This window comes from Rhineura floridana, chromosome 4 (assembly GCF_030035675.1).
Source record: "Rhineura floridana isolate rRhiFlo1 chromosome 4, rRhiFlo1.hap2, whole genome shotgun sequence".
Classification (NCBI taxonomy): Eukaryota; Metazoa; Chordata; class Lepidosauria; order Squamata; family Rhineuridae; genus Rhineura; species Rhineura floridana.
In genome coordinates, this window is record NC_084483.1 from 57,220,261 (window position 1) to 57,235,453 (window position 15,193).

Genomic DNA, 15,193 nt, shown 5'->3' on the forward strand with positions numbered 1-15,193 from the left:
CATGGACAGGGGCACAGCAAAATATTTTGGGCCAGCCCTGTTTTATTATAGTGAAAGCTTTTATGGGTTGGACTCCACTTTTATCAGATGCATGAAGCATTATTCTCAAAAACATATGCCATAATAATTAAAGGTGCTACAAGGCACTGTTTTTGTTTTTAATTTAACAGTTGTAAAAAAAAAAACACCTTTAAGACTGTAGTTCCCTGAAGGTTTGATTCCTGGGCCACCTGTTTACTTGGTCAGTTAAACCGATATGTATTCCCAAACATTTTCCTTTCTTCCTAGTTAAATCGGGTAAGAAGAAACCAAATCTGGATAATATAATCACACCAAATCTGTTTTTTACCCTAAACACTAATGTGCAGTGTAAATCCCTTAATTTGATTCAAAAGCATGCAGCAGTTCTGAAATAACTAAAGTTTTAATTAAATATACATCTTTAGCTGTTTTATGTCTCTCATTTAGATAGGCATTCCTGCATAACAGTTTCTTGTCAACACTTAATACAAAGTGATTTCTGTGTCTTCTATGTGCAAAACAATCCTGCTACTTCTGTTCTAACATAAATAATGAAAACTGGTTAAATCTTTTTATAAGATCTAGGAAAAAATTGTGCTAATCTTACCCTGTAATTCATATTAGAAATATGAATCTAATCCAGTTTTCGCTTTCAAATCTACAGTTTTGCCATTGCAGAGATGCATTATAAAATCAAAGCAAATATCATTTTAGTTAATATAGTTACAGTAATATGACATCAGAGTTTGTGAATATTGTTTCATTTTGCAATGTGGGTATTAATAGCAAGTGATTGAATCTCTGTGTTGTATGGATTCAAATCTGCATAAGTTCTAGTATTTCTCACTGAAGGGAAATTAAACTTATTTTATGCTTAGGATAGATTGTGTGCCATTTTTCCTCCACAAATGAATAGAACAAGGAGGAATGCATGCAAAAATAAAAAGTTACATTGTAAAAAAAATCACAATGGATTTTTGCAGGAAAAAAGATGAAAGAACTGAGTCAGCAAAAATTTAAGAACCTGTGTGGGTATCTGTTCTGCAAAACCTACATGTACTTTTCATTCCATCATGAGATTGCCTCCATATATGCATCCACACATACACACGGATAAAAGAAAAAATACTACATTGAAATCTGCCTTGGTTGGAGTTGGGTTATATCGTTTGTTTTGAAATATACAGGACTAAAAGTGGAATCCTAAGGGTTTTTATTGAGCCATGAACTTCCTTTCTTGATGACCAGACAACTGATTCCCTCATAGTCTTATGGATAATTGTACAAGAGTTAGTTGAATGAGCATGGACCAGCCTCTTCTTGGACATACTCATAAATTAATACAGTCAGAAATTGTTTAGGCCACAGTCTGCCAAATTTATATGGCAAGTGAGCACATTTGGAATTTTGAATAAGTCTGGTGGGTACCAGTGGCAAAATGGTTGTTGTAGCGGCATGATAGCCACATCTAAAAGAGCCGAAGCAGAGAAAGGACCACAAATTGTGCAGGCATGTCCACCTCCAATCAATGAAAAAAGTGCTACATCGGCCACCACCATGGTCCTGCACAGAGAGAAACTCTTTATACCTCTCTATTGAGAACCGAAGGGACGGCAGGTGTCCAATCCCAGAGAGGCTGAATTAGTATGAACAGGAACTGAGCAGGAAGATCAAACAATATCTCATGCATTGTGGATTTTAAGGGATTTTTTTTTACTGAGACCTTCCACAGACATCATTGGAGATATTGGTGGACACTCTGGAACCTATGGGTGCCACATTTGTGACCCCTGTTTATACAAGTGGGATCTGCAACAGCATGTTGCAGTATGGGGTGCTCCTTTTCCTCTTCAGCATCTCTATTTCATTCCCCTCTTTCCAATTTTTACTGCCCCCAACAGTCAGTCAGTATTCCATGCCCACTGATCACGCTCAGTCCTCATTTGGGTTATTTGGGGATTTCCTCTCTCTTTGGGTTTTTTTCCCTAAAAGGGTGGGTTTGTTTTTGGGTTTTGTACTTTTGCAAATTTTGGCATTCCCCCAGACCTGCTGATACTTTATTGAGTGTGTGTGTGTCTGTGCCATTTTTGCTACCTTTTGGATACATAAGGATCCACACATGGAGAATATGATTCTGCATATGAAACCATCCTTCACAAGGTTAGGTTACATGTGCTTATTTATTACAATGGCAGCCAGCCACAGGCTGCCAAACCTAAGGATGTATACTCAACAAGCACAAATAGGGAGCTGGATTCACTTTCTCCAACATACTAACTGTCTTAATTGACTGCACCAAGCATCTCTTTGGAGATTCATGTATAGAGGTTGACCCCTTCCAGAATGAGTAACTGAATGTGCAGCACTGGTTGCAGAGCCTTTTGCCTTACACAGAACCCTTTGTGCATTAGAGTAGCACCCTCTACACACATACATCATGACCCATTTTGGCATAAGTTGTCCACATATATGCACTCACAAGTGCTCAACCAATTCACTTAGTGAAAATTGGCACTATATGAAGTGTTACAATTGTCCTGAAGCCACCATCCATGTGAAGAATTTAAGAACTCCTATGACCCCCACTGAATTTTTGTGACCATGGTTAAAGAGAGAGAGAGAACAAGAAATGCTGCCATGATTGTAGAATAGGGCTGAGTTTATTCAATTCTCTGCAGTCAAAGGTTTATTTTCTTAGTTCACTGTATTATTTTCTGGTTGAGCAGCAAACGTCAGTTTCTGGAGTATGTCAGTCTCCCATAGGATTATACTTGGAGTGATGTTGTTTCAAAGTGCACATTGATCTGGATATTGGTTGTACCCTAGAATAATGTTAAAGTTTTTTACAAAGATCTGAATCTAGACTTTCTCTTCTGTGAATGGAAGGGCTCTAGATCATTAATTGATTCATTCATTTTATTTAACAATATTTATATACTGCTTCATATCTATAACAATTTAAAATATTCATAATAAATAGATAAAATCAGTATTTTAAAAACAATTATACACAATAAAATTGCTTGTCTGGGTAGACTTGCTTAAACAAAAATGTTTCTAGCAGGTGCTGGAAACAATACATCAAAGGCACCTGACCTACCTAATATCAGTTTGGAGTTCCAGAAAGTGGATACTGCCATATTGAAAGGCTGATTTTTTGCAAGTGCAGAAGAAACATTATGTGCCACCTGTAAAAGTTCCAGTTCCTCAGATCAAAGTGGCTGAGTGGCAACATAAGGGCAAGGTAATTCTTGAGGTAAATTGCTGCCAAATTATTAAAGCCTTTATACACCATTAGTAAAACCTTGAGCTTGACCTCAAAACAAATTGGCAACTGGTGCAGATCTCTGAGCAGAGGTGATTTATGCCGAGAGGATCTCACTTGTGTCAGCAATCAATATTCTGCACTAACTGCAGTTTCAAAACCAAGTGCAAGGAAGGCCCCCATAGAGTGCATTTCAGTAATCCAACCTTTAAGTTACCAAAGCCTGGACTACTGTGGTCAAGCTATCCTGGTCCAGGAACAACACGGCTGTTATACCAGCTGCAGCTGAAAAAGGTGTTTTTAGCCACCAAGGCCATTTAGACCCCCAGCGACAAACTGAATCCAGAAGCACCCCGAACTATGTACCTGTTCCTTCAAAAGGAGTGCAACCTCTTCCAGGGCAAGCAGTTGACCAATTCCTTGGACATGGAAGGAACTGAAAACCAATGGAGGCTCCCACTAAATGAATATCATGACTCTTCTTCAAGAGATGAGGTTGAGGACTTGGGATCAGAAGGGGAATGGCACACAGCAAGCAGTTCTACCGAAAACTTGTGGTGCCTGGGCCCCTCTGACCAAAGAGGTAGTGCTGTAGTACTTGGACTTCAAGGACTTTATTGCAGAAGCCCCAGTGAAACCAGAGTCTTCCTCCTCTCCATCAGAGCAGAAGACTGCTAGAGTGGGCTGGGGCCCTTTAATGGAAAAAGCATCTTCCAGTGAGGATGGGGCTGGCAATTGGTATGTTGCTACTGCTGCTACTATATAGGGCCCTGTTTCATCCTAGCCTCATGACCATCATGAGCTCTGCTTGGTATCCAGCCTGCTCAAGCACTGGGCTTCAGTTTGTCCTGCTAGAGATTAGCACCTGCATCTCAACAAGGTGGCAGCAGGGGAGACAATATTTGCCTATCCCGCCATCCCCATGCAGGATCATTGCATCCTAATTATGATTCAGTATTATTGGGATGGGCCTATATGGAAATAAGCCTGACTAGATAAGGGGAAAAGGTTAGACTATTATTAATTCTCTCCCCCCCCTCCCCGTTCTGGTCAATAGGATTAGCACTGTAGAACCAATCAGCCTCCATCTCTTCAGGTTCTCCTGGTAAACATCAGTTCTCTAACAATATCCAAGAATTAATTCTAGAGGGAGGAGTTAGTCTACGATGTGTGGTAAGGTGTCTCAAATAGGAGATAGTCAGGAAATACCTAGTTAACCTAAATGAGTTCAAATCTCCAGGGCCTGATGAACTGCATCCCAGAGTATTGAAGGAACGTGCGGATGTACTCTCGGAACCTCTTGCCATCATCTTTGAGAAATCCGGGAGAACGGGAGAGGTGCCGGAGGATTGGCGACGGGCAAACGTCATCCCGCTCTTTAAAAAGGGTAAAAAAGAAGATCCGGGGAATTGCATGCCGGTCAGTCTGACTTCAATACCGGGAAAGATATTAGAACAGATAATAAAAGAGTCCATTGGCAACTATCTAGATGACAATGCTGTGATTAGTAGGAGCCAGCATGGGTTTGTCAAGAAAAAATCCTGTCAAACTAATCTCATCTCTTTTTTTGATTGGGTCACTAGCCTAGTAGATGGTGGAAATGCTGTAGATGTCATCTATCTAGATTTCAGCAAAGCGTTTGACAAAGTCCCCCACGACCTTTTGATTAGCAAACTCGTCAAATGTGGACTACATGGAAATACTGTCAGGTGGATTCACAACTGGTTGGAAAACCGTACTCAAAGAGTGGTCGTCGGTGGCTCTGCTTCGGACTGGAAGGAGGTTTCGAGTGGAGTGCCACAGGATTTTGTCCTGGGGCCGATACTCTTCAATATTTTTATCAATGACTTAGATGATGGGGTGGAGGGAAGCCTTATGAAGTTTGCGGATGATACGAAACTGGGAGGGATAGCTAACACAATGGAAGACAGGAATAAAATCCAAAGGGACCTGGATAGACTAGAAAATTGGGCTGAAATTAATAAAATGACATTCAATAAAGACAAATGCAGGATTCTGCATTTAGGCCACAAAAACAAAATGCACGGGTACAGGATGGGAAATACCCGGCTTAGCAGTAGTGCGTGTGAGAAGGACCTTGGAATTGTAGTGGATCGCAAGTTGAACATGACCCAGCAGTGTGATGCTGCGGCAAAAAAGGCAAACGCGGTTTTGGGATGCATAAACAGAGCTATAGTTTCCAGGTCGAGGGAAGTAATAGTCCCACTATATTCTGCATTAGTCAGGCCTCATCTGGAATACTGCGTTCAGTTCTGGGCGCCTCATTTTAAGAAAGATATAGACAAGTTAGAGCGGGTTCAGAAGAGGGCGACAAGGATGATAGCCGGTATGGAGAACAAGTCTTATGAGGAAAGGTTGAAGGAACTTGGCATGTTCAGTCTGGTGAAGAGAAGGCTGAGAGGTGACATGATTACACTCTTTAAGTACCTGAAGGGCTGTTACATAGAGGAGGGTACAGATTTGTTCACTGCTGCCCCAGAGGGTAGGACTATGTCTAATGGTTTTAAGTTGCAGGAGCGTAGATTTAGATTGGAAATTAGAAGGAACTTCTTGACAGTAAGGGCAGTTCAGCAATGGAACCGACTGCCTAGGGAGGTGGTGGGATCCCCTTCGCTGGATGTCTTCAAGCAGAGGCTGGACAGCTATCTGTGGGAGATGCTCTAGCTGTGGATTTCCTGCTGTGAGCAGGGGGTTGGACTCGATGGCCTACAAGGCCCCTTCCAACTCTATGATTCTATGATTCTAAATATGTACAGTCAGGTATTCTGCTCAGCACCAGTAGAGAGAGGTGCACTATGATAGTGGCAGCGTTGCTATGATTGGTAGGATCTGTTTTACTGATCTTGAGTGCCTGGTGTTGAGCTCTTGGAACGTTCTGGGGATTTTTATAGCATATCATCTACCATCACCGCCTAGGATGCTCTGTAGACCTGTGTATGTGCATGTGATTATATCCATGGATATGAACATGTGCAATGGATCATACCTCCTCTATTTATTAATTTGGAACAGAGCCTACGTGCACACAAATGTAAAAGAGTCTTCAAAAATAGGAAGTCCCAGTCACATGGAGAGACCTTACATGTGTACATTTATACCTGGAGATCAGGGGCAGGACCAGTGGGTGCCCCCTCCAGTGGGAAGATGCAAAGCCTTTCTGAGATTCAGAAGAGTCTGGGATTGAAGTGATAGAGTGCTCCCTGTTGGAATTTGACCTTGCACAGTAAACCCCTGTGTGTACATGTACACACACACGATGCACGCGCACACACACACACACAGAGTAAAAGCCTGAAAGAGCTTTAAATGTGGCCTTGTTGATGTGGTGCTCTAATACGTAACCAGGTTAATTTGGGACCAAAAGCCAGTTGTCAAGCAATATATTCTGCAGAACTAATTCTGTAGAACTAACACCTTAATTTTCCTTGTCTCTTTATTTGAATTGCAATTGCCTTTAAAATGAAATCCATTTATGAGAAGCCAAATGATTTTCTACTATAATTTTGCTGTTGTGACTGCCTTTAGAGATCTCCCTTTTGTCTTTCTCTTTTACCCCTCTCTAGGGCACTTGCAGTAAATTGGTTATGCACATCATTGTCTATAGATGCAATGTACAAATGGCAGAGATTATTACCCTTGTAAAATTATTAGAAAAATCAGTGTGCAAAAATAATTATCACTCTGCCTCACATTAGAAATGGAGCTCTGAACAGATTGTTTATCATCTCTGAGAATGTGAATAATGTTGCACAGGCCTGTTAGAGGCTTAGAAGTAGCCTGAATCTTACTTGAAATGGGCAGTGTTGCCATGGAATCATGCTCAGATTGTTAAAGCTGCAATAACCATGATTTCTAATATAACAACTGCATTATAAATAAGGAAACAAAATTTCAGCTTACCTCTTTCAGAATGGATCTGCTATTAATACTGCCGTTTTCCACTCTTGTAGCAATAGTAAAAAATAGGTGGATATGCACTTTCATTAAAAATAATATTCCATATCTGCATTTGGAGTGATGTATATGCCAGTGTATGTTTGCATATGTGTTTAAATTAACTGTAGTGGCTTGCTGGATTTTGTGTATTAACAGCTAAATCTTATATATGTTATTCAGAAGAAAGTCCCACTGTGTTCAATATAGCTTACTCACTAGTGTGTTCTGGAATGTAGCATATCCTAAATATAGTTGTGAGAGAATACATCCCATTGGATACACTGATCTGGTTCAGATGGAGTGTCAAACCATAGTTTGTTTGTTAAAGTTGTTTTGTGCATCTCAGCTTGCACTTTATTGTTGCTTCTAATTTTGGCCTCCTGGTTTGTTGTGTCACTCTGCCCCCCTCCCCGCTCCCCTGGCTGCAGAGATGTGAGGGGAAAGCGCCTAGAAAATAAAACCCCTTATGCATCAAAGAGACTCTCACTGGTGCCTTCATAAACCTTGCCCTCCCTCTTCACTCTGCTTGGCAACGGGCTTCTTCCTGACCCTCACCACCTCCCTGTTGAATTTTCCCTGTTCAACTTGGCTGAAGGAGAATTAAAGGGGCCATTGTATTTTTACTTATGTCTAACAATAATAATTTAATAGCACACATTTGTTCTTAGCAAGCTATATCAACAGTTCAACCGATACAGTTACATAACCTCTCACTGAGCAGAATAAATTCTGTAATTAAAAAACTGTCTTTATTGAGAGAGTAGACACAAATGTAGTCAAATGATTTCTGGGCACAATGGGAGATCAGCCCAAAGTGCAGGGCACAGAATAATGGGCTCAAGTTGCAGGAAGCCAGATTTCAACTGAACATTAGGAGAAACTTCCTAACTGTTAGAGCCATACGGCAATGGAACCAATTCCCTAGAGAGGTAGTGGGCTCTCCAACACTGGAGGCATTCAAGAGGCAGCTGGACAGCCATCTGTCTGGAATGCTTTGATTTGGATTCCTGCATTGAGCAGGGGGTTGGACTTGATGGCCTTATAGCCCCCTTCCCACTCTACTATTCTATGATTCTATGATTGGAAAATATGGGCAATGTGCTGTGTGGGACGCTTGAATCACTGAAGCCATGGAGGGGAATGAGTGGGCTCTCAGAGCTGGTGCATACTTCTCTTCTACTCATCTGTCACCTTGGTGAGAAGCAAAAGCCACCATGGGCTGCTACCCAATTGCATTAAGAGCTCAGAGATGTGCAGGAAGGACTTTTGTTCAGAAGGGTTGAAAGGATCCAGGTAAACAAAGAGGCCAGAAAGCTTTCCTTGGGAATTGTCTAGAAATGGGGAGAGTGGGGAGAAAAACTTAAGGAGCATTTTTTGCTCAGCTGCTGGTCCCCATCCCATTTCTGCTGTTGGGCAATAGCAAGAAAACTGGCATCATGGAAATTCCCTTGCCAGCATTTGGGCAATGCCAAGAGCTTATGTTTTACAGAGGAGCAGTCAGAGTTGCACAGAGGAGGCAGACGTAAATCAAATCAATATTAGTAGGGCCGGTGCAAGACATTGGCAGCTTTGCCACTGCTAGAAATTCTGTTAAAAATTAGTTATAAGTTTAAAGTTAAATATTAATTAACTTCAAACAATTTCCAGCCACTGCAAAACAATGAATGATGGCCCTTTGGATTTACTTGAGAGTAAACAGGATTGGATTTCACTGTAGAAGAAATTCAAAACATATAAAATTGTTATGTTTCTTCTTCTTCTTCTTCTTTTGACAATTTATATACTGCTTATATTTACACAAAACTTGAGTGATTGACCACATTAGTTATAACATCTTAAATAAACAGCTAATACAAAAAATAACAGGGAATTTCTACATTGTAAAAAAGACATGATTAACAATTATATAGAGCATCCTTTTTAGTTTCAAAATAAACATTACACATAAAAATCAGCTACAAAAATACAAGGCAAATTCAGAAAAACCATAGTAAAACTACTAAACAAAATATCCTCTAAATATAGGAAATAAACTATTACAAATAAAAATCAATTGAAAGTATAAATTCAAAATTGTAAAATAGTATGATAGACAAATAGGCAAAAGAAGATTAGTTCACTTCCCAACCACCACACATCAATCACAGATAATTAAACAAACCAGTCAATAAATTCCAAGTCCCCTATAAACACATCTTAATCTAGTTTAACTCCGTGTTCATATTGAAAATGAGATTGGACCAAGATGGAGGTGTGAAAATTGGAGGGAGAAATATCAATAATTTAAGATATGCAGATGATACCATACTAGCAGAAACCAGTAATGATCTGAAAGGAATGCTGATAAGTTAAAGAGGAAAACACAAAAGCAGGACTACAGCTGAACATCAAGAAGACTAAAGTAATGACAACAGAAGATTTATGTAACTTCAAAGTTGATAATGAGGACATTGAACTTGTCAAGGATTATCAATACCTTAGCACAGTCGTTTAAAATGGAGACAATAGTCAAGAAATCAGAAGAAGGCTAGGACTCGGAAGGGCAGCTATGAGAGAACTAGAAAAGGTCCTCAGATGCAGAGATGTATCAGTGAACACTGAAGTGAGGAGCATTCATACCATGGTATTCCCGATCTCTATGTATGGATGTGAAAGTTGGACAGTATAAAAAGCGGATAAGAGAAAAATCAACTCATTTGAAATGTGGTGTGGGAGGAGAGCTTTGCACATACTATAGACTGCGAAAAAGACAAATAATTGGGTGTTAAAACAAATTAAACCAGATCTATCACTAGAAGCTAAAATGCTGAAACTGAGGTGATCATACTTTGGACACATAATAAGAAGACATGATTCACTAGAAAAGACCATAATGCTGGGAAAAACAGAAGGGAGTAAAAAAAGAGGAAGACAATACGCTAAACCAATATCCTCAAACGTACTTAGCACACCTCAAATCACACTCTTCACAATCTGCAAGCACTTACATAATTCAGTTTCACATCTGCAATCAACAACCACTTTCTCCTTCTTTCCAACACACTGGGCAATGACACTTCCCTTTGTCTCTCATCCGAGAGACCAAAAACTACCCAGATATTAGGCTCTCACCCTAGGAAGATATAGGAATCAATACCATCAAATTCATATGTAATCTGACCATTTCGTTGTTGTTATATGCCTTCAAGTCGATTACGACTTATGGCGACCTTCTAAATCAGCAACCTCCAATAGCATCTGTGGCTTCCTTTATGGAATCATTCCATCTCTTGTTTGGTCTTCCTGTCATAGAACCACACATACTTTTTTAATTTATTTTATTTTTAATTTTAATGTTTTTTTAAAAAAATTACTAAATTTATTAAGGAGCAATCCTAACCTCTCCTTCTCACCCTGCTCCCAGCTTAGCAGGGCTTTACAGATTGGCTGGGTTTTCATTGCATGCATAGTGCTGCTGTATACAGCAACCCGGGGCAGAATGGGGAGCAAACAGTCTTTGTGAGCCTATGGATTGTCATAGATTGGCATAGGCCAGCAGGGATGGGTGAAGGACATCCAGTCCCTCCACCCCATCAACCCCCACCCCCCCTGGCTCAAAGCCAACAGCTACTATCTCTCTCTTTGGGCATCTTATAAAGAGTAAAAAAAATGAAGACAAAAACAACAGGTATGAAAACAGCATCAAACAATTATAAAAAGGGGCTAACAGCTATATGAAACAGCCCCAAAACAGCTTTAAAGAATCGGTCAATAAAACCTACAGAAACAGAATTTTAAAAAAGAAAATTTAAAAGAAGTAGTTTTCAAAAGCCTAGCGAACAAAAAGCGGTTTGCTGAGCATTGAAAAGACATCAAAGTAGGTACCAGGTGGGCCTCTCTAACCAGCCCAATAATAAAAAAGTCATATAACTATTATCAGCGAGCCAGTGTAGACCAGTGGATTTGAAAAAACTTGAGCGTATATCCTGCTATGCTGCAGTTTTACTCTGTAGACATCCAGCTGGTGCTCTGTAAATAAGAATTTTGGGCAGTTTGTAATCTGTCACCTTCTCACTTTCCCATTTGTAAAATGGAAATATCAGTTACCTGCCTCAAAGGGCTGTTGTGAAGGTAAATGAATGAAGGTTTCCATAGCACTCTGCTCACCAAATGTGTTGAGCAAAAGAATAATAAAATGGTAATAATTACATTTCACAGTGAGGAGTAATGGAAGATGGCTTGGGAGATACTGGTTGCTATTTTTTGCTTTGTATAGAAACAGACTACAGGCTGCTAATATGTCAATCTACTTAATGTGGCTTATTTTTAAATCTTATTAGGCCTATGCAAGGAATAGTGGCATTGTTATTGCTTCATTAGCCTGGTTCTAGAAGTTATATCTCCCCAAGCAATTTGCAGCATTCTCTTCCTAGTTCTGTCATTTTTCCTCCGTTCAGAATGTGCTCTGAAGACACAGCTCTGCTATGTCCTTCCATGTGAATTTCAGGGCATAAGCCAACAAAGTGAATAATCTCTGTTAAGGTATTAGACCTGGCTGACAAGCGAGAGCATCAAGGCCATAACATCCATCCCTGGTCTATCTATTAATCACATATAAGCTTGTCTTCTTCATGGTTCATATCTTTATAAGGCTACAATCCTATACACATTTACCAGTGAGTAAGTTCCATTACACTTAATGGGGCTTACTTCAGAGTAAACATATATAGGATTGTACTGCACACATTTTTTAAAAAATAACTATTTGAAATATGATCATACAAAACTTTTTATTAACCATGTTTTCTCATAGTCAAAATATGATCTTCTAGCAATAATACTGCTCTGAAGGATAAAGCAAGAGCTCTGTTTGATTTTTTCCCCTCTCTCTTATATGCTTTTTATTAATAGTGGCAAGCATTCAGAAGCTTCCTGCTGCATCTGTCCTAACGGACATCAATTTTCCCATGAAAGGAAGGAAAGGGATGGTCGACTGGGCACGAAACTCAGAAGACAGGGTTGTCATTCCAAAGAATATCTTCACCCCTATGTCAACAGGTAAAAGTTGGGGGGGTGGGAAGCCTCCTGTTCTTATATTTCCTTAGGACAAGAGCACACTAAAGTGTTCAGAATGGAGAGTATGGAATCACAGGCTCATGGCTATAAGCTTGCTTTATTGCTCTGAAGATTACATTACAGTTCAATTTTTTCATGGCTGCATCTGCACAAACTCCTTTTGTCTAGCATAAGAGGTGGTTGTTAAGGCAATAAACCTTAGCGATTGTCATCTGCAGCCAAATTTCTCTTATTAGAAGGTGGCAGGTCTCTATAGAGATGGGGGGAGAGTTGTTGCACACGGAGGTGCAAGTTCTTTCACATTTCCCACAGTATAGTTCTTATATCTTTGAACACGTGGGGCACTCTTTGCACTTCTTTTGTGAACCTCCTTTTGGTCTCTATCTACTCCTGCCATATTCAGGTTCACACTGGCATTTATATTTCCATGGAAATCAAAATGATGTTGGGAATAAACGAGATGGCCACACACCAGCAGACCAAAATGTAGAGGGGCAGCCTCGGGGACTATCCCCAACTGTTCGGCTGTACTCCACAAGCAAATGTTTAGATCTGAGATGCTGCCATAATCTTTGGGCCTCTTCACATGCTATAGGAACTACCTGTTTCTGATCCTCACAAAAGCACAGCTCTGCATGTGAAGAAGAGATTGCACTAGGATTCCATGGAGCCAATTCTTCCTCCTCCTCCTCCTCCCTCCTTTTCCCCCAGGTGTTCCTTGAGTGAGTATACATGGGTGCATGCAGATCAGCAGAGTAACCTAAGCTAGGTCACTGGGAAGGAAGAACCTGGACCTATCACTTTACTGAAGTCATGCAATAACCTCCCATTTTAATATATTCAGAAATTATTACTCACTTCTGCACACAAACATGGGGGACAGTTGGGAGGACGGAAAGCGAGAAGTGGGCTCTTAGGAGTCCTATGGTTATCACCTTTCCATATATAGATTGATCTTATGTTTTTAGGTATGTAGGGTGCACATCTGAAAATGTAATGTATGAATGCAATAAACATTGGCATCATGTAGGTGGGATTGACTGTGGTTCCCTATTGTGTGATGGGTTAGTGTAGAGATCTGCTCCTCCATCAACTTTCCCAAGGCCCCAAATGTGTTGGTTTGGTATTCCAGAGTTACACTACAATAACGCCAAATTGCTGCAATGGAGAGTCTGCCCTGTTCAGTGTTAAAGGGGTAGGAGAGTCCTCTAAAAATAACCTCCATGGACCTTAATCAACGCAGAATATATCATGAAATGCTGGCGCAGTTTAGCAGCAAATGATGAATCTCACAAAACAGCCGGTCTTCTGAATGCTTTAAATCTTGTAAGATTTTCCAGTTGTATAGACCTTTCCCTCCTCGTACCTTAATATATCATATTAAATTTTTATGACAGCATACTTGGAAATATATTTCACATTGCAATGATGATTTCCTTAAAGATAAAACGTATACCACAATGATAAATACCGTTCCACATATCTGTGTGCTGACTATGTTGGAAAGGCAGGAGATTTAATGTACACATTGTTTCCCTCTCTCCCCCCCCCTTTCATTTTAGATCTAGATGAGTCCACCGTATTTGTGCTTGGAGCAATATTATACAAAAGTTTAGAACTTATTTTACCCACCTTAAGGTAAGTGATGTCACTAGGAGACAGAATGATTTATACTACTTCAAGAATATACCTCTAAGATGTATTGAGTTGAAAGTGGATAGCAATCACCATGTGTTTTTATGCAGTACAAGACTTTCCCCGTCAATTTTATCTAGAATAGGGATGGTCACCTTGGCCTGGGGACTAGAGCCCTCTCATCTCACCAGCAAAATTCTGCCTGCTTCTCTACTCCTCTCTGGTATCAGCTCCAGTTTGAGGTGAGTGGGCAACAGAGAGTCAGAGAAATTACAAGGGAGGGGTGAAAGAAACATGGAGATGCGGAAAACATTGGACCATCTAAAGGAAGTGTGTTGGGTAGAGATGGGACAAGGGAATTTAAGTGGCAGCTGCTGGCAATGCAGGAGAAGGCAGTAGTAAGTGAGGAGGAGGAAGACAGGCCTCAGGTACTGAGCAGAATTACCTTCTTGGCCCATAAATGCATAATGAGGAAGGAACTATAGATGATCTGGGCTTCCACCAGAGCTAACAAAAATGGATAAACATTCCAACATTTAATTGTGCTTTTATCAGATCCTTCTTTTTGAATTTTGTATTGTTATTCCATTTGTTTAGTGTTTTCATTTTTGAAAACTGCCTTTAAATCTTTTGAAATAAGGTGATATACAAATGTTTTGAATATAGTCTTTCACTAGCATAAATGCTTTCAGAACATAATTATATTTAGAAATTAAATTAGAGACGGTCCTGGATTTCAGGCTTCAAATGAATGTTACATGCTCTCTTTATTTAGTACTTGCCACTACTACTACTATTACTACTACTAATAATAACAACAACAACAACAATAGTTATTATTTAGCCCTCCCTTGGACATAATTTCTGCCTTGTATCTCCCTTACTTGGGAAACGTTTTTGCTGCCACACCTGCACAGTAGACTCAAGAGACATAAGACTGGTGTAATGTTATATTTAATCAAATATAACAAACTTTTCTGGAGGAGCTGCAGTCCAACTAACTGAATTAACTAAATTCAAACCAAATCCAAGCAAATTTAAACTGCTTGGGCAGGTGAGGCCTAAACTCTGTCTGATAGGACAGAATCCCTCCAGTCCTTTCGGCATGTCAGCAGCTATTGGCTGTGGCTCCCCAGGCAAGGATGGGGAAGCAAATTCATCCCTTCTTGCTGGCTGAGCCTTGGGTATGCACCCCACCTCTGTATCCTGGCCCCACCATCCTAGCGTTCACCCAGAGCTTGGAAGATTACTTTAAAAAGT

The 15,193-nt window shown here is 40.1% G+C and overlaps 1 protein-coding gene across 3 annotated transcripts in view; it reads left to right on the forward strand.

Moving 5' to 3' along the window:
- Positions 1-15,193, forward strand: part of ADGRB3 (adhesion G protein-coupled receptor B3) — a 784,090-nt gene that overhangs the window by 378,394 nt on the left and 390,503 nt on the right. For all 3 annotated transcript variants that reach the window (XM_061623067.1, XM_061623068.1, XM_061623069.1), the window contains 2 exons: positions 12,134-12,280; positions 13,861-13,936. In XM_061623067.1, coding sequence (XP_061479051.1) covers positions 12,134-12,280; positions 13,861-13,936 — 223 coding nt within the window. The remainder of the gene's footprint in view (positions 1-12,133; positions 12,281-13,860; positions 13,937-15,193) is intronic.